The following is a 21001-nucleotide window of genomic DNA, read 5'->3' as shown; positions in this document are numbered from 1 at the left end:
AGAAAGGAATGAAAGAGACCAAAGAATTGCAAACCACACAGAAGCTTTACATTTTTATGTCATTTGCATTTTATTGGAGAAAAGATGTGGTAGGAGTTGGACATAGCAAGCACCAAGTAATGGTACAAAAAATTTGAATAGATTATATTTTAATGGACAGGGAAAACTTATTTTTTATACTAGAGTTATCTTCGAATCAGGTGTGTAGTCAGACCACTGACTTGTCAGTGCAAAGATCAAAATAAAGAAAAAGCAAAGACAGAGAATTGTAATTCAGTCTTGAACTATATAAATAAGTAATCCATAATGAGAAGAGGGAAATGGACATGAGAGATGACATTGACAACAAGAATTATAATTTTATACAGAACTTTAACTGCGGCAAATCTCTTGCCCCACAAGACTGAAGGAGCACAGAAAACTCCTTAGTCAGCAAATATTTCACTTACTGACACAAGGGCAAGATGACCGTAGTACCAGAAAATAAATAGATGAAGCACTGGACATTTTTTACCTGCACCATTAATAATTTCTTCCTCTTTGAAGCTTAAGCCATTGACATCTGACTTGGGACATAATCAAGATTGTAAGAAAACTTTTTGCACAGTAATAGAAAACTAAAGGTTAGTGTCTGGAGTTTTAGAGTAGGTTTTCCTTTTTTTTTCTCTAGGAAAACTTCTTATTCCATGTGCCTTGAAGCATTTCATAATTTACAGCTTTTCTCAGTCAGCCACATTTTTCAGACTTTTTCACGTATTATATAGATGATAACTTGTGATACTTTATGTAAAAGGAATAAACTTCACTACTTTATTAGGGTTTGGAAATAATTTGCCATTAAAATAGATATTCTTTTCTTCTCTGAATGCAACAAATAAAAGGAACTAGCTTAAAGAGTATTTTTCAGTGTTTTCCAATCTAATGGGTTCTCCCCATCCTTCTTACTCAAACCATATCTTACCTAGCATTTAAAACTGCAAAAACTTTATTATCTTTCTATAATATTTCCTTTATTCTACCTAAGTACTTAATTTGTATTTGAATATCACTATAAAAATAGTAAGTTTTTGTACTTATCATATTTTTGTCAAAAGTATTTCTTTGTGTCTCACTTTGTATTCAGTTTTATACAAGAACTACACATTATGCTTTCTGTTGTAACTGTCTTCTGCCCTTGCTAGTGCAGAGCTTCTGCACCTTGGATACTCAGTGGATGAAGAAGACAGTGTGGCATAAAGGAAAAGGGTGCACTAGATTTTAAGGAATGAGATCAGGCTTCAGATTCACAAATCTGCCACTTGCCTTGGGCAAGTCACTTTACTTTTCTGAGCCTCAGTTTCCTCATCTCTAAAATGAAAGGTCCCCTTCAGTTCTAATTTGATGGCTATATGGTTGTTGATTGACTTTTAAGAATTGGGGGATCTTTCTTAATATTTTCATGTGAGCTAAACATTCCCCTGTAAAACTAGATTAATAATAGTGTTATCACCAAATATTTATAATACACTAAAATATTTTATAAGTTCAAATTATCCACAATATTCTGCATAATTATGTTTTTTATTTCCTGTTCTTAGATTGAATAGTAGTGATATGGATGGCGAACCTATGTATATTCAGATGGTGACAGCACTGGTTTTACAACTTATTCAATGTGTAGTACACCTACCATCAGCAGAGAAAGACTCTAATTCAGAAGAGGAATCAAACAAAAAGGTAAGGAATATTTTTAAGTATATTGAATATGTTTTTATGCATATGTCTATGCCTAAATTAAATTCTCACTTAGTGACATAGTGACTTTTGTAAAATAATTTTCTCCTTGGTGCTCCTTGAAACAAATGTTCGTGTTAAATGGGATTTTTCTTGGGGGATTTAAAGACAAATTTTTTTCACACAAGAATGCATCTTTAAGATTATCATGGAAATTAGTAGGAACATGACTTAGCCATATCATTTACAGTTTATAAATAATTTACAGGAGGATAGGGTGTGTCATAAAAGCAAGCACTTGATTTAGAGTCACTCAGTCAGAAGACCACAGTTACAGCCCAGATGCAAGTTATTTGGTCTCTCTGAATAAGTCTGTGTCCTTATCTGTAAAGTGGTAGTGATAATAGCTAACCTGTCTACCCACCTTGCTTTTACCTTTTATAAGGACTTACTGATATAATGTATGTGAGAACATATTTTTAAAGTGTTATACAAATACAGGACATTATTCAAGTGTTATTAATGCATGAAACCAGGTGGTCTCTTCTTGGCCAAGCAGTAATCCATCTTTAATCTCAGTTCTTTTGAATTCTTTTTCCAGCATCCCAGTTTTAACTTCGAGCACATCATCCTAGACCCTTGGTCATCTGCTGTAGTCTTTTTTTCTTTTACCATATATTCTCTAAGTGGTTTTTCTTAATGTTTTGTTTAAGGCCCTCTTTGTAACATTGGCCACAATTTCTTCTCATCCTGACTTTTGGAAAAGTAGATTATTGCTGGTCATGTACATGTGTATTCACATTGAATTCACTTGCTGAGTTGCTTCTTAATAATTTTTTATTTAGGCTAATGCCTTTCATTCACACATACACACGTCAAATTAACTTTATTGTACCAATATTAAAATTAATTTTTGTAAGAAATGAGAATTTACTTAAAGTGTAATTTTTATTGCCAAAATTTTTAGGACATAAGTGGATTTTTTTTTAACACTTATTACAACTAATGCTTTGCTGTAGTGACTGTAAACATTTAATAATAGCACACTCCAGTGACAGTGCTACCTTGTAGGTTATTTTTTTTCCTATAATCTAAATTAATTTTTCTTATTTTAGGTGGATCAGGATGTCGTCATTACTAATTCTTATGAGACAGCTATGCGAACAGCACAGAATTTCCTCTCCATCTTCCTTAAAAAGTGAGGGTATAATCATGTATAACCTATTCAAACTGCTGGCCTTTTCAAGGAGGGCAGAGGGGAGGGAGGAAGGAATAGAATTTGGAACTCAAAATTTTTTTTAAAAATGTTAAAAATTGTTTTTATATGTAATTGGAAAAAATAAAATATGAAATTTTAAAATGAGGAAGAGATGAATATAATTAAAATCCAATAACATGTTTGCTAATACTTTCAGTATATTGGTCTATGACAAGCTATAAAACTAGATTCAGATTCTCATTTTCCTTTTATAGAAAATATGGCTTCACAAGTCTATGGAGAAAGGATGGAAGGAATAAATGAAAATGGAGCCAAGGTTAAAAAACATGAGATGCTAGAGAGAGAGAGCATTTTTCATTTCAATTAATTGAATGTAGTACCTCACAAAGCATAATGTGTTACATTATCAGGGATAAATGCAACAAAAATAAAGTAGAACATAATGGGTAAGGGCATTTAAAAGAACACCTTTGAGTGTTGTGATGTACTATTTAAAATAGCCTATTTAAAGCCATGTTTCATTAAATGGAATATATATTTACTTTTTGCTTGAACTAGGATATCTAAGAAATTTGTATCAGCTCTTTTTATGAAAAACCAGCGCGTAAATTCATCTCCTTTACTACTTGTCTTGAACAGATGTGGGAGTAAGCAAGGTGAAGAAGATTACAGACCACTCTTTGAAAATTTTGTTCAAGATCTCCTTTCTACTGTCAATAAGCCAGAATGGCCAGCTGCCGAATTATTACTTAGCTTGTTAGGGAGACTCTTGGTAAGAATACAGCATTTTAAATTGTTAGAATACTTCTGGACAGCATAATACAGATGTATGCTATATATCTTGTCTGAGTATAAGAAGACAAATATTTTTCTCGTATGTGGATAATAACATCTAATGCTTTACAAAGTAACCTTACAACATAATTATATTAGGTAAAATGATCCATTAATTGCAGTTTTAATAGATTTTTTTTTGGGTGCATGATTTGAGAAAAATGGACAGGGGCATCATTTGACCCTAAGTTGTTAAATTCTCCTTACTTGAGCTTTTTAAATTTATAACATAGTAATGACAAAATGAACTATTTAAATGAATGAATAAAAGAGCAATAATTAAACACTATGTACAGAATACTATATTAAGCACTAAGCATACAAATAGAAAAGCAAGACCATCCCTGTTTTTAAGCAGCTTGCCTTCTAAGATGAGGAGGCAACATATATGGAGGTTTCAGCTGCAAAGCAGATAGTAATGGGCATTGTCATTTCTATTAATTAAACCATATCAGTTTATGTTGTTAAGCCATTTGACAGTGCCAAGAGCTTTGGTGGAAAGTTTTCTTTTCCCAGTCTTTAATAGTTATGGCTGCTGAGGAGGTAAGGGCTACGTTGTATAAGTTGGTAGGTGACACGTACACAAGCAGTGTTTCCTTGGACTGTGCTGGGAGGGGAGGTCAGATGGAAAGCAGTACCAGTGGGAAGTGCTTCTTTTCCCAGGGTTTGGGAGCTTACCCGCCAGTTACCAGTCAGCAAGTGGTATTGGTGATAGAGATGACTAACCCGTACTCTACAATGTTCCCCACCTCTTCCTGCACCCCCCCTTCCCCCGATGATAGCTGTGGGAACAAGCTTAGAAGTAAGGCCAGAGGTCTGTGGGGCTTTGGGGCTGTCTCCATCAGGGTTTGAGTGGAGATAGTAGAAATGTAAAAAGGTTTATGGAAAAGATAGCGCCCAAGAATGTTCTTTTTATTTTTACTTTTTTTTTATTTTTCTAACATTTTCAGATGCCAATCAAGTTAAAAAATTACCTCGTGTAAATTTCTGATATCTTTTGAAATTTTAGTCCCATTGAGAGATAGATTGATGCAAGTGTTCCTCATTAATCTGAGGCAAGGAGTGTTGCCTGACATAGCTCCTCATCTCCAAATTGGCATTACACACAAGAAGGCCATTTTGGCCAGCCTTAGAAGGCTGGTCAGTGTTTACTTAATGAATTCAATAATGGGAATGCCTATCAAAATGTTGTAATATTAGCAGTCATTTTTAAGACCACGTTTAGATTTTTGAAATATGAAACATTAAAAGGTTTAGAATCTTACCTATTAACTTATTTGAAGCTACTTGCTATAGAGGCAGTGTGGTATAATAAATATATGTAGCACCTAGAGTCAGAAGATACCTGGGTTTGAATTTCACTTCCATCTGGCTTTGTGACTGTGGACATGGCATTTAATGTCTCTTTGTACTGGTTTCCATCTGTAAAATGGGACTAATAATATTCATAGTGCCTAAGTAGACTGGTTATGAGGATGGAATTAAACGATTGATATAAGATGCTTTGCGATCTTAAACACTATGTAAATTTCATCTATGAACTGAAGAGTATAGTAACATCTTAATCTTAAGTTTCCTTAATAATTAGAACTCAAGAAGGCAGCAAAGTATAATAGAATATGATTAACTCCAGAGCTATTGTCTCTTTTCCTTCTGCCACTGATTATGTGACTTTGAGCAAGTTACTTAAACTTTCCTTTGAATCAGTTTCCTTATCCATAAGGTCTTTTTCAGCCCTAACATTCTAACAGTTCCTTTTAGAATTATATTACTAATAGTTTGTTTTTTAAAGATGTCTATTTAAAAAAAAACACAAATGCTACAAGTTCATGCTTGCACATAAAAATGCACCCCTCTCACCTAGATTATTGCAACATCCTTCTATTTGACCTTCCTGATTCAGATCTCTCCACTGCAGACCATCCTACACACCTCTGGCCAAAGTGATTTTCCTTAAGCTTAGAATTGGCCATGGCATTCCTCTACCCTGTCAACTCTCCTACTTGAGCGTATTGCCTCTAGGATAAAATATATATTTCCTTGTTCAGTTCTTTAAAAACTTCAAAACCCGGCCCTCACCTATTTTTCCATCCTCATTAACATTATTCCTCCTCCTCATAGTTTATGATTCAGCAAAAAGGACAACCTACAAGCCAAAGTTTTTAGACTATCAGTATAACATTTGTCTGTAACACAAATGTTGTTACAAAAGATTTTAAGTTTGTAAAATGAGTTGATATGATGATGTCTTGGCCTAAATGTTGTCTATAAATAAAATTAAATTCTACTTAATTTTGGTGTTTAGGTTCATCAGTTCAGCAATAAGTCAACAGAGATGGCTTTAAGAGTGGCATCTCTTGATTATCTTGGAACAGTAGCTGCACGATTGAGAAAAGATGCTGTTACAAGCAAAATGGATCAAGGATCTATTGCCCGAATTTTAAAACAGGTATCACACTATAGAAACAAAATTGTAGAAAAGATAGGAAGCTTGCTTTAGTCTATAATATAGGTCAATGTAGCATTTCCATAAATGCTTTTGTTATTAGGTAACAGTTTTTCTTATAAAAGGCTTTTTCTTATGAAGGACTAATTTTAGGAAGTGATTTGAATACAAAATGGTTTTTCAAGGTTACAAAGAGAAAATTAAAACCAGTTAATAATTTAAGTTTGAGGTGAAAGTTTAGTATGTGAACTTCACTTCATGCTTGGCCCTGGCACTGTACTAGATGCAATACTAAGGGAGAGCTCAAGTGGTAATGCCAAATACACTTAAGTCCAAGAACAAGACTCTGTAGACCCCTCGTGGTAGAAAGAATCTCTTGCTCTCTAGATCATATTAACTGCTTTACTTGTAATTTGTTGTCCCACTGTGGAATAAAGTGTCTGTAATACAAATCTAAAGATATATCATTTTCATTCTTCAGAATTTTATATTTTAAGTAATTCTAAAAAATAGGCAGCACGTAGTAGCCTAGAATTCAGAATATATGTACTCATATTATGATATTTGAGTATCATTCTTTGAGCTGGCCTGCCAGATTGGAAATAAGCACTTAAGAGGAAAGGTTTATTTTTGTTCCTCTCTGCATGTGGTTAAAACTGGAATGAGAAATTATTGCTTCTGTCAAGAGATATGTTATTTTGAAAGTTTTTATACTATGTACCTATCTAAAGAATAAATTCTTTGGAAGGAAAGTACTCCAAATAAAGAATAAAGTCTTAAATTAAGAATATGTTTGGGTTTTTTACTCTTCAAATTCCTATCATATTTTTGCTTTTATTTCAGTATTTAAATAGTGTCTCATCCTCATAATTTAACAACTTAATTCTTCATTCAACTAGATATTTTCTTATCATGAATTAAAATCTTATAAGTACTTATTCACTATACTGCAGGTTACAGGAGGGGAAGATGAAATTCAACAGTTGCAAAAGGCTTTGCTAGATTACTTGGATGAAAACACTGAGACTGATCCTTCACTGGTGGTAGGGTTCCATTTTGTTTTTTGGCTGTGTTGATTGTATTTGGGTAGGGCCTTATAGAGAGTTGAAAAGTTGTATCTTGGGGCAGCTAGATGATGTAGTGGATAGAGAACCAGCCCTGGAGGACCTGAGTTCAAATCTAGCCTCAGACACGTGACACTTGCTAGCTGTGTGACCCTGGACCAGTCACTTAACCCCGATTGCCTTGCTCCCCGAAAGAAAGAAGGAAGGAAGGAAGGAAGAAAAGTTGTATCTTGTACAAGATGCTAAAGATGTTGGAAATCTTTATTTCTAGAGAGAACAAAGGATTGGCTCTATCTTGAAATACATTAAAAATGGTTAATAGAAGATAGCAGTCAACTATTTTGCAACAATGATTTGAATGGCACATAAAGATAATTTTCTAATTAGTAATAATAAAACACACTGAAGTATCACTGTAAACCTTATACCTGTGGTCCTTAATTTGAGAATTTCTTATAGTTTGAACTTTCTGAATTCAGATGGACCTGTCTTATGCTAAATCCTGCTCTTAATAAAGTTTTATAATAGAGCTGATCACCAAAAAAGAGTTGTGATAATTTCAAAAGGCTAGACAATTATTTAGTGCAATCAGTAGTGGATTGTTAGGAGATCCATCTGCTACCATATTGTTTTCTTAAAAATATTTGGAAAGCAAATACTAAAAAGCCTTTTTCCTAGTTTTTTTAACATAAATTTTACTATAGTCTTAAAGCCTCCCAGAAGTGAAGCCTGATGTTTTTAAGTCTATGACAGCATCATTTTGTTTGTTATACAGCTTATGTCTAGATTTTGCTGTACGTTTATTGCCATGATATCTAGGTGTAATATATCGGGCGTAAGAATGGAGTATACTTCTTAAAGAAAGTGCTATTGAGTATTTTCCTTTCAACTTCAGGCTAGTCTAACTTGCCTCCTCCCACTATCCCAGACTGTGCTAATTGTTGCTATTTAATGTCATGAATTAATGTCAGAGGTGGAAGATAGTATGAGTACTTAAAATTATTTTACTGATTAGTGCTATACTGCTAGCGATGGGGGAAAAAACTCAAAACACCAAAGACACATTTTTTTAAACTTTCGCTGTTTAATTCCAGATGCTTTAAATGGTCCCAAAGTTAACCAAGCATGGAATTATCTTGATTGTGTATGTCACTGTTCTAATTTGAATACTCAGTTATTGTGTCCTATATTTTATGTAAAATAAAGTGTGGGTTAGGATGGTGTAAGGGAAAGAAGCCTGGACTTGAAATTTTTAGTTTTCTGATGCATATTCTTTGCTACTTTGTAGCTGTGTGAACTTGGGCAATTTACTTAATATTTCTGGACCTGAGTTTCCTCATCTGTAAAATAAATGAGATTAACATAAAATTATTTTAAGGGTTCTTTTTTGCTCCAAATTTCTTTGGCTCCATTTCACGAAGTTATATCCATGAAAAAAATTATAACATTAATAACTCTGTCAATCTCAAATCTATATTTTCTCCCTAGTTTTCTCGTAAGTTTTACATAGCTCAGTGGTTTCGGGACACAACTTTGGAGACAGAAAAAGCAATGAAATCACAGAAAGATGAGGATTCATCAGAAGGGACACATCATGCAAAGGAAGTCGAAACAACTGGTCAAATCATGCATCGAGCTGAAGGTCGGAAAAAATTTCTTCGAAGCATTATTAAAACCACACCTTCTCAGTTCAGTACGTTAAAGTAAGTTCTGCAGGAGAAATATATATTTTACATATGTGCATAATCACATTTTTATTTTATTTTCCTTCTTAAAAATATTTTTGTGAAAAAAATTTTTAATAATTTCTTACAGGATGAATTCTGATACTGTGGACTATGAAGATGCTTGCTTGATTGTAAGATACTTGGCCTCTATGAGGCCGTTTGCCCAGAGCTTCGATATTTATTTGACACAGGTAATTGCGGAAAGTTTTTGTGCTGTGAAATAGAGTTGGTTTACTGATTCCAGGGGTGGAGTACAACAAGCTGCATTCTTGAGCACAATTATTTAATAAGCCATGATAAATTGCACAGATTTTTGTCTTTGTATTATTTTATTTTATTTATTTTTTTGCCATGCCTACCTTTTTCTGAATGTAAAATTTACCAATGCATAATGAGGCATTATCAGGTAGATTGTGGCATTAGGAAGTCACGATATATGTAAAACCTTTGTTTTTGCTTATTAGCCATGTGTTTATTTTCGAAAATCATTTAAAACTTGTTCTATACTTAAACCTTAAAAAAAAAAAGGAGCAAGAAAGAAACCACATCTAGAAATGTGCATGATATTATCATTCTTGGAGATCAGTTTAGAAGAGTAGTTTTAGAAATCATATTTTGAGACACTCATATAAAAGGTCATAACTCTCTTATGATTTCAGTTGTACAGGTAACCTTAATAAAAGTCAGTTGGACAGAGGTATCAGTGGAGTCGTATATCCTTCTTGCAACTGAAGCATCACAGTAATAGCTGTAATAAGTTGAAGATTATCAGGACAATAAGAATGCCTAAAATTTTAGAATTCTGTAGTTTTCTACATGCACTGCCTTTTGCTACTTGAATTAGGTCACCAGGATTACACTATCCTACTTTACCAAACTTATCAAAATGAAAAGAAGTGGTTAGATTTCTAAGTGTTGATTTTAGTTTTTGTTATATGTTCTTTTGCTGTATTATTTTGCATTGTGTATATTCTGCCGCTTTATAGAATTCATTAGGATTTCTACTTTTTCTTACCAGATTCTACGAGTACTTGGTGAAAATGCAATAGCTGTTCGAACAAAAGCCATGAAGTGTTTATCTGAGGTTGTTGCTGTAGACCCCAGCATTTTAGCAAGGGTAAAACAAAAAAAAAAAAAAAGAAAAATTGTTTGTATTTTTGTTTTTCTCTCCATTCTTATTAATTCCACCTGTCAACAAGGTATAATTTACGTTTTTCTTTAGTTGGATATGCAGCGGGGTGTCCATGGAAGGTTAATGGATAATTCCACTAGTGTCCGTGAGGCAGCAGTAGAATTATTAGGTCGGTTTGTGCTCTGTCGACCTCAGCTCGCTGAACAGTATTATGACATGCTGATTGAACGAATATTGGTAGGTTTGCTTTGTGATATAACTCATTTTCATCATATTGCTCTATTTCTTAAGACAAACTTTCTTTTTTCAGGCCTCCCTGATTCATATAATTGAGATGATAAATTGTTATCCTTACAACTTCTTCAACATATGAAGCATTGCCTATGTATCTAAAATGTGTTTTTAATAAAAATTCAAGAATTTGATTCAACATATAAATAACAATTTTGTGAAGAAATTAATAATATACCAAGTATAGTCATTGCTACCAAGCTAGAAATGCTTTGACTATAGATAGGCCTGTTGACAGACGATACCAGGTGTCCCAAAAGTCTTATTGTACTTTTAAGTAATAAAGTTGGAAGAACCAATATGCTTATATTTAAAGTGGCTTTTCAACCAATTTGGCCATAGAGTGAGGAATTCTTTGGCCAAAAAAAAAATCTAAGTTGTGGAAAGATTGCTGACGAAATGAAATTATTAAAGTCTGTGTATATAATACTATTTATTTTGCTAATTGCTCTATAGTTACTTCATCTTAAGCCGCTACCTGAGGAAAGGATAGGCTCATTTTAAGGTGGCTTGTCTTACTCAAGATCATGTGGCAATTCAGAGACAGAATTAAGGATTTCTACTCATGCTTATAAATAAGTTTGTTTCTTGATTTTGATACCTTCTGAGTTACTGCCTCTTTTTCAGAATTTTATTTATAACTAATAAAAACAGTGTTAGAAGCCACAGGTTCCTTCCAATGAGAAAATAGAGGGTGAGCAAGAATTCTAGAAAATCAGCAAACATCTTCATGTACAAAAAAGGCTAGAATTTGAGGATTGTGTATGAAACTGTGAATTACTAATATATAGTAAATTCATCATAGTATTATCATTGCCATGCTTGTCTGCATAAAAGTAATACTTCCTTGTTTTCCTTTTTGGTTGTTGTTTTAATAAAATAGCCAAATTAAATAAAATAGTAATAAATAAATGAAAACTAGTATAGTACAATGAAAAATAACATTGTACTTAGATCATAGCACATAAGTAGAAAATCTGACTTTGCAAAGTTACCTGTATGACCATACATAGGCCACTTAAGCTTTCTCAGGCTTGGTTCCTTCAGATATAAAATGAGGCAGGAGCAGGGAGGACAGATGTCAAATAAATGACTTTTGAGGTCCCGTTTCCAGCTCTCATTTACAAAACTGAAGTATCTGGATGACGTTCTTAATATGTTTTGATAGTCTGTGCCCCCAGACTCGGATTAAATTATATTCCCATATTGTAACTATTATGTTACACATGCATTGCAATAATTCCTTTTACCACCTTTAGAATGAAATAGGAATGTTGTGTCTTAGTTTATAATATTCTATTCTAATTGGACATAGTAGTTCCAGTTCAAGCAGAATAACTGAGAATAGGCCAAAGAAAACATTTTATTAGTTATTGCTTTCCAAGAACGGAAGAGAGAATCAGATTCTTTATTTTTGTAGTGCTGTTTAGAAGAGAGCTATCTACACTAATAAAATGTTCTAAAACTCTCAGTCATATATATGTATAGTGATACATAATTATGCATACCATTTCTGTTGCCATTGAGAACAGTGTGATAGATTAAAGTAGTTTTAGTGTCAGTGATACTTCCACTTTTGAAATAATAAGTAACAGTTTCTGGCTATGAAATAAAATATTTACTGAGTCATCTGCTTTTTCATCCATGAAAATGGGGAAAATTGTGCTTGTTTGCAAAGCATGAAAAATCACTGATCGAAATGCCATTCAAACGAGATTTATTTGCTATGGTACAGAATGAGAGGAGAAAAATATATTGTACAAATATGAGATGGAGTAACTTTATGTGTATGATCTGATATATAAGTATCTTTAAGGAGCACAGTAAACATAAATATGGATCAACTATGTATAATAGTTTAAAAATACACATGAAATTGTTAGTAAATAAAGAGCTATCACATGGGAATTATAAAGTATTTCTCTCACTGTATTCTACAGCGCCTTCCTGTAGAATAGTGTATCCAGTTGTGATTTTAAGATAGTACTGTTTTCAGCTCTTAGATGTTGTTGTTTTTCAGTTGTGTCCATCATTTGGGATGTTCTTGGCAAAGACACTAGAATGGTTTGCCATTTTCTTCCCCAGTTTCTTTTACAGATAAGGAAACTGAGGCCAACAAGGTTAAGTTACTTGCTCAGTTTCACTCAGCTAGTAAGTGTCTGTGGCCAGATTTGAACTCAGAAAGATGAGTCTTCCTGACTCCAGACCCAGCATTCTTACTCACTGTGCCACCTACCTGCCCTCTTAGATATTACTTTCCTATTTAAAAAAAAACTAATATCATGTAAATAATTATTTAAGATTTAATTAGTAATTAAATAATATAACTGTATTCAGAATAGTTATTTCAATTACAAGGACATTTTGAAGAAAATGTGTAATAGACAAATACTGAAATATTCAAACTATTGTAATGATTATAACAATTCCCGTGTTTACCATGTTTATCTAAGAAATTAAGAAAACTCACATGACAGATTTTTCAGTAGTAGTTTTGCTATATGTTGGGTGTTTTACCATTTTATTGTCATTTCATTATCTAATACGTAGTGTCATAATTTTTCTGACTCAAGAATGGCATAATTTTCTTTTCCAGGATACTGGTATCAGTGTCAGAAAAAGGGTGATAAAGATTCTGAGAGATATATGTATTGAACAACCAACATTTCCCAAAATCACAGAGATGTGTGTGAAAATGATCCGCAGAGTAAATGATGAAGAGGGCATTAAGGTAGGATGAAAAGTCAAAAACTGTTTTTTTTTCCAATAAGTTAAATAGTTGTCACATCTGAATGTGCATAGTTTCCTTGAAAATGTCGAATGTGAATCATCACACTGTATTTTATATTTGCTATTATTTTTATTATAGCTAACATTTACATAGCGCATGCTATGTGCCAGACACTGTGCTAAGCACTTTACAAATATTGATTTCATTTGATCTTTACAAACCTGAGAGAGGTAAGTGCTATCATTATCCCCATTTTATAGATGAGAAAACTCAGGCAAGCAGGGGTTAAGTGACTTACCCATGATCACATAGCTAGTAAGTGTCTGAAGCTTCACTTGAACTCAGATCATTCTGAACATAGACCCAGCACTCTCCACTACTTTACCAAATTACCCCTAAAAATAGTTGATACTAGCATTTATAGTAGTTTAAAATTTTCAGTGCTTTATATATCTTTTTTTATGTCTAAATTTTACCTCACTTTTATATTTAGTGACTAACAAAAAAAAAGCTTCTGAAATGTTCAGAATAAAACATAAACTATTTCAGATGAAGGAATTAATTATTTACCTTCACTACCTTAGAGAGCACAGATTACTGAAGTTATTCTCAAATTACTGTTGTGAGATGTATAGTGGTAACATTGTGACTTGAAGTGGTATCTATTTGGTTTTCAGTGTTGTTGATCTTTTTTACCTCTAGTTTGTTTTGTTTTGTTTTGTTTTTTGGCTAGGCAATTGGAGTTAAGTGACTTGCCCAGGGTCACACAGCTAGTAAGTATCAAGTGTCTGAGGCCGGATTTGAACTCAGTTCCTCCTGACTCTAGGGCCAGTGCTCTATTCACTGCACCACCTAGCTGCCCCAATCTTTTTTACCTCTAAAAAAAGAGTTTTGTTGGGGGCAGAGCCAAGATGGTGGGGTAAAAGCAATGACTTGCTTGAGCTCCCCCAAACCCCTCCAAATAACTATAAAAAATGACTCTAAACAAATCTGAGAGCAGCAGAACCCACAAAAAGAGAGAGTGAAACAAATTTCCAGCCTAAGACAACCTGGATGGTTGATACGAAAGGTCTGTTGTGCGGGGCTAGGAAAGGAGCGCAGTTCAACATGGGCCACATAGGCAAAGACTGGGCCAGAGGAAACCTGGAACAGGCCTCGGGGGACTGAAACACAAGAAGCTATGGCAGCTTCCAGACTTCTCAATCCGCAAATGCCAAAGACAACTTAGAAGGTCAATGGGAAAAGTCAGTTGGACCTGGGTGAGAGAGGAGCGTTGTCCAGCCCCAGGGTGGCAATCACAGTGGCAGCGGTTGCTTCTGGCACTTTCGGCCCACAGACGGTGGAGGAATCAAGCAGCTGATCAGAAGGAGATTGCAGAGATCTCTTTTCTGGTGCTGAGGCAGGATTCTCTTGCTTTGCCCATGCTTGGATCTGGGTTGCAGTCCTGAGGCAAGGAGGAGTGGTAGCATTGCAGAGCTAGTGGCAGCAGTGTAGAGGTAATACTCCTCACAGTTCCAGGGCAGAAAAGAGTGCTTGTGCTCACTCATAGACCAGACCTAGGCCAGGAAAGGAGAAAACACCACATTATTGATCATACAGGCTTGGAAGAACTGAAAATAAGAAGTATCATTGAAAACTGTTGCACAAAACCCCTGAAGCTTGGGATAGTACACCCTCCACACTGGAAGCAGAGCCCTACCTTAACAAAGAGTTTAAAAGTTAAGTAACTGGCTGGGAACATGAGCAAACAATCTTACTTTGGTGACAAAGAAGATCAAAAAAGCCAAAGCCTCCAAGAAAAATATGACTTGGTCTCAGGCCATGGAAGACCTCAAAAAGGATTTGGAAATCAAGTAAGAGAAGTAGAGGAAAAATTGGGAAGAAAAATGAGAGTGATGCAAGAAAATCATGAAAAATGAGTCAATCGCTTGCTAAAGGAGACCCCAAAAAATACTGAAAAAATAACATCTTAAAAATTAGGCTAACCAGAGGCAGCTAGGTGGCACAGTGGATAGAGTACCAGCTCTGGAGTCACTAGGACCTGAGTTCAAAACCAGCCTCAGACACATAACACTTACTAGCTGTGTGGCCCTGAGTAAGTCACTTAACTCCAATTGCCTCGCCCAAAAAAAAAAAAAACTAACCCAAATGGCAAAAAGGGGTCCAAAAAGCCAATGAAGAGAAGAATGCCTTAAAAAGCAGAATTGGCCAAATAGAAAAAGAGGTCCAAAAGCTCAGTGAAGAAAATAATTTCTTAAAAATTAGAATGGAGCAAATAGAAGCTAATGACTCCAAAAGGAATATTATAACCAAATTCCCAGGTCAAAGAGAAAATATAGCAAGCAGCCAGAAAGAAACAATTCAAGTATTGTGGAAACACAATCAGGATAACCCAAGATTTAACAGCTTCTACATTAAGGGATCGGAATGTTTAGAATATAGTATTCCAAAGGTCAAAGGAGCTAGGATTAAAACCAAGAATCACCTACCCAGCAAAACTGAGTATAATCTTTCAGGGGGAAAAATGGACATTGAGTGAAATAGAGAACTTTCAAGCATTCTTAATGAAAAGACCAGAACTGAATAGAAAATCTTTGGAGGTGAATGTTTAAAACTAAAAATGAATAATTTTTATGAATTAACTAAAAAAATAGTTTTGTTTCTAAAAACATCAAAATTAATAAATACCTGCAAATTCATATTTTTACTATTAACAAATTAGTCATCCATAAAGGATGATCTCTGTGTTCATTTACTTTTTTTCAATAAGCATAAATTACAGCATTTTTCAAAATGCTGAGATCTAGATGTTTATATGTTAACTTTTTCTCAATGTGTAACTTTTTTATTTATGTAAAAATTTTAACAGATTACCTTTCTCCATAATACAGAAAGCTTTTGAGGTTAAGAACACTAAATAAATTAATTTGAATCATAGGCCTAATTTGTAGATACAAGTCTTAGTTAATGAATATATCCAACATTCAGGTAACTAGATAAGCATAATACATAATTATTCACAATTACAAAACTCTCCTAAAAGAAATGGAAGAGGCATGTTATATCAGTTCATGCTTTATCTTTGAATTTACTTTGGAAAGTTATTTGAAGTAATTGTTGAAAATGTTGATTGCCAAGAATATTTAATTTGCAACCAGCTTGCTGGTTGACCTTGGACAAGTCGCATTGTTCCTTTCTTATCAGTGAAATGTAGATTATTTCTAGATAAGAAATTAAATCTCTTAAAGAGAGATTTATTTTATTCTGTCATATATTCTTAAAGACTTTGAAAAGGACTGTCTGCCTGTGTCTTTATTCTGTTAGTGGACATTAAGTCTTTTTACCTGAAAAATTATTTGGGGGTGGAGATGTATTAATGCCTTGGGATTAATAATTAACTCTAGCAGTTGCATTTCTCCCAACAGCTATGACCATATCCATTAACAATAGTAAAACATTTTAGGTGCATCTGTGTAACTTAATAATTGTAATTACCCAAACATAATATGTTCTTTCCATAATCATAAAAATACCAGCTTTTTTAAAAAATAATCTGTAATGTTTGTAATTTACAATAAAATTTTCTTTTGACTCTTTGCTGATGCAATTCAAAGTAATTCTAACTTTCAGAACAATGAAAATTAATTCTCCTATGTTTACTTTTATACTTAGAAACGTTGCTTATTACAAAAACATAGCTGAAACACGGCCAACACACTAAATTCATTCATGGGTTAGTGTAAAAATTCATGTAGAAATTCTTCTGATTTTTTTCCTTTGATTCCACGTAGTTCATATTGGTTTGAATTAGAATTTAATATTAGGAATTTTGAAATATTTGAGTTGTTTGCTTAGTCGATTTTGGAACTTTTCTGTCTTCTAGAAATTAGTAAATGAAACATTCCAGAAACTCTGGTTTACTCCAACTCCTCATCATGACAAAGAAGCAATGACCAGGAAGATTTTAAACATTACTGATGTGGTAAGAATTAGAGTTAGAACAAGGACTTGATTCCTGTGTGTGCAGTATCAGTTGGGATCATATGCTTATTACCTTACTTCTAGACTGCAGGGCAGTAAACCTGGGTTGGGGATATAGGTCCTACATTTACTGCCTCCGCAAATCCTTCTGTCAGGACTATAGAACTTATTAGTAGAGAATCATAGGAGCTTGGTTATTGACCCTCACAACCCCTCTCCACCTTGGACTTCCCTGAAGAAAACCAAAGTCCTGACAGTGTGTTGACACTTGTCCCATTCCTCTATTTCCCACAGCACCCTAAAGCTTGATAAGAGATATAGCAGAGTTTGGGATGTTGAAGCAAAGGTGACAGCAGTCATAGAACCCCAGCATCTGCCATTGGGAAGTCATTTCTGATATCCTCTAGTTTGTCCTGTACGTAAAAAAAGAATCCTGATTCAGCACACCAGAAAAGTGGTGATGCTGCACTTCTTTGAAGACCTACACGGAGGGGGATACCACAGTCTCCTGAGTCAGGGTTTCCATCTTTTTGGATAGCTCTTAATTGTTAAAAAAAGGTTTTCCTTACATAAATCCTATGTTTGTCTCTCTATAATTGCCAAACGTTGCTCCTAGTTCTGCCCTGTAGGCTTAAACAGAACAAGTCAAATCTCTCTTCCACATAACAGTTATTCAGATACTTGGAAACATCTATCATTTGTACTGCTACATCCTGTCTTCTTCAGACTGAATATCCTTATTACCATAACAGGTCTTCCTGTGGTGCGATCTTAGGGCCCTTACCAGCCTAGTTTCTCTTATCTGAACGTTTTCCAGCTTTACATCCTTCCTAAAATGTGACACTTAGTACAGCATGTGGTATGCCAGGGTAGAGGACAGCAGGACTTCATCCTCCATAGCTCTGGACACATCCTTCCCTTTCTTGACAGCTCTGTCACACAGTTGGCACGTATTGATTTTGAAATCCTCTAAAACCACCTGATTTTTTTTTTCAAATGGACTATTACCTAGCCAGGCCTCTCCCAACTCATTTGTAAGGCTTTATGTTTATCCCTATTCTATGTTATCATATTGCTTAGGCCAAGTATTCTAAACTCGAAGAGCTTTTTAGAGCCTGTCATGCTATATGTTAGCTACCCCCTGCAAACTTTGTGTCCTCTGCAAAATTATTGAGTCTTACTATCCATGCAGGGCTAAGCACAGATCCCTGGAGCACTCATAATTGACATCAAACCTTTAATGACTAGTCTTTGAGTTTAACCATTTAACCCATTCCAAATTGTCCTGGCCACAGCCACAGCCTGTAAGGCTGTGTTAGTTCTTTTACTAAAAATATAGATAAACTTCACCTATAGCATTCCAGTGCAGTAACTGTCAGAAATAAGATTATTCTGGCATGCCATACCTTTCTAGAAGCCATTGTTTTTGTAAGTACCACTTCTCTTTCTTAGATATTTACCAACTATTACTTCAATAATATAGTCAAGAATTTTGCCAGAAATCAGTCAAACTTACCAGCCTATAGTTGTCAGGCTCCATTCTAGTCCTTTATTTGGTGGAGGCAGCCAGGAATTGAAATAATATTTGCCCTTCTACAGTCTTTATATTAACTCTCCCATTTTCCAAGATCATTGACAAGTGACTCAGCAGTCACCTATACAGGGTCTTTTAGCAGCCTCAGAGAAAAAGGACAGGGAGGTGCTCTCTGACCATCTCCCTACTTCTCTTGGGTTTCAACTCCCTATGAGTCATTTAATCATTTCCTTTCAAACCCACAAGACATTTATCTAGACAGAGAAAACAGAAACACAGTATGAATAGAGCAGTTGTATTGTTGTCCATCAGCCCATCATGGCAGCTCTGTCTCTGATACTCCTTTCTTCTCCAGTGTGGCTTTTAAAAAAATCTTTATGGTGTTCTCAGCTTTTCTTGCCCCCCTCAGCTCATTTTTCACTTTGGCACAGCTGCTGCTGTTCTGATGTGCCGCAATTTTATCTTTTTTCTCCATTACCTGGCACTGTTTCTGTTGTCACTGTATGTCTTCCTTACATCTACATTGATTGATCGGTTCCTTGAGCATCCACATCAGTCTCTTTAGACAACTCTCTCTTTGCTTCCCCATCAGAATTCCTTCTTTTTGTGTTTATAGACCCAACTTTGGATAAGAAACTGTATGTATTTGTGTAAATTTCAATTTGTATAACATAATGGGTAGTATGGCATATTTGTATAGAGTCTTAAATTTGCCCAGATTCTTTGTTTTAATCACTTTCAAATTTTGATCACTAGCAGATTTCACATCTGTATTTGCACTTTCAATTTATTCGAGAAGTCTTAAAAGTCAGCTGTCTATGAGGAAGATAAATAGCAAAGTGAGGGTTAGGCTTTTATTTCTACTTTGAACTATATTATCTTAGAATTTATTTTTAGACAATAGAGTAATCCAGATTACTGGTTAAAATTTAAGTAATATCTGGTTTTACTGCTTTATATTAATTCTTAAATTTATGTCTCCCAGGCTTTTTATATTATTTGGAATAATGTTTAATTATTTAGAATTATATTTAATTGGAATGATTTGAAATTTATTTGCAATAATACTTAAGTCCAGTACCAACAAATTATTTAGCTCAATATGAGGGAGAAAATATAGATATAGATATAAATGTGCGTAGATTTGACTTTTTAAAAATCATTTTATAATTCTAAAAATAAAAAGTACGTATACAAATAGCAAATAAGTACAAATCTGTTTTTAGTTCTATTCTTCTGTAGAAGTGCACGTTTTGTGACCCTGTGACATTTTTTCCCCTAAGGTTGCAGCTTGTAGAGATACTGGATATGACTGGTTTGAACAGCTTCTTCAAAATGTGAGTATACCTTTGACTTTTGATTATAAGTATTTGGGAAAAAATACTTCTATCTATCTAAAATGTTGAATAATAATATTTTTCATTTTTAACATTTGATGAAATCCTAACCATTGCCCATTTTTGAAAACTCCTGTTTTTGTATTTTTAAAGTGTAATTTAAATAAGATCATTTAAAACAAGGGTAGCCAACAGAAACTCAGGCTAAAATGTATGAGATACAAGCCATTCTTTCAAAAAAAAAAAAGAAACAAAAGGAAAACTATGTATAAAATGACTTCTTAAAACATTTTGTGTTAGTTAGGCATATAGCATGGTTCATAAATAAGCTGAAAAGTCTAGCACAGGGTGGGGAACCTCAGGCTTCAAGGCCTCATGTGGCCCTCTAGGTTCTTAACTGCTGATTCCAAACTTCACAGAACAAATCCCCTTAATAAAAGCATTGAGGCCAAATGTGGCTGGCCTCAAAGCCACAGGTTTCCCATGCCTGGTGTTGCAGAAAGTGAAGTCTGAAAAAGCTTTTTTACATTATCAGGAATTGAGTTTGGTATATCATAAGAGAGCTATGGTGGTTTGGTAAATAAGCATCCAGCTCCAGAGTCAGGATGATGCCTGTGCATAAGCCCTGCCTCATACTTCTCAGCCACAGGCCACCCTCTCACAGCACCAAGTGTAGAGCAGGTGCCAGTCACCCACACCATCCATTTCTTCATTAAGTCCATCTCCCGAGGACTGGTCTTTAGTTTGTATAACATTGTAGCAGGATCACATCCTCCCAAAGCCCCAGTGATCAGTGGGTTCCAATATACCTTATAAATAGCCTTCCTAAGCCAGATGCTGACAAACTTGGTTATATTTCCCTATTATGCCAGCTCTGCCTAGCTGATGGAAAGGCAGAGTGTCTATTTTCAAAGGGAATAGAGAAAGAATTGTTTCTTCAGACCATTCCCTATACCCATGAATTTATAGGTCTAGTCCAAAAAAAAAGTCAA

The 21001-nt window shown here is 34.5% G+C and overlaps 1 protein-coding gene across 1 annotated transcript in view; it reads left to right on the top strand.

Annotated features, from left to right (window-relative positions):
• NIPBL (NIPBL cohesin loading factor) overlaps window positions 1-21001 on the top strand; it is a 266866-nt gene that overhangs the window by 217384 nt on the left and 28481 nt on the right. The window contains 12 exon segments of the mRNA XM_020995941.2: window positions 1578-1716; window positions 2829-2911; window positions 3572-3704; window positions 6072-6215; window positions 7166-7255; window positions 8765-8979; window positions 9092-9194; window positions 10022-10120; window positions 10226-10372; window positions 13023-13157; window positions 17041-17139; window positions 19956-20009. Of these exon segments, the coding sequence (XP_020851600.1) occupies window positions 1578-1716; window positions 2829-2911; window positions 3572-3704; window positions 6072-6215; window positions 7166-7255; window positions 8765-8979; window positions 9092-9194; window positions 10022-10120; window positions 10226-10372; window positions 13023-13157; window positions 17041-17139; window positions 19956-20009 (1441 nt within the window).

Source organism: Phascolarctos cinereus, unplaced genomic scaffold (genome assembly GCF_003287225.1).
Source record: "Phascolarctos cinereus isolate Bilbo 61053 unplaced genomic scaffold, phaCin_HiC Scaffold_4;HRSCAF=312, whole genome shotgun sequence".
NCBI lineage: Eukaryota > Metazoa > Chordata > Mammalia > Diprotodontia > Phascolarctidae > Phascolarctos > Phascolarctos cinereus.
This window is presented reverse-complemented; position numbering and strand designations above follow the sequence as displayed.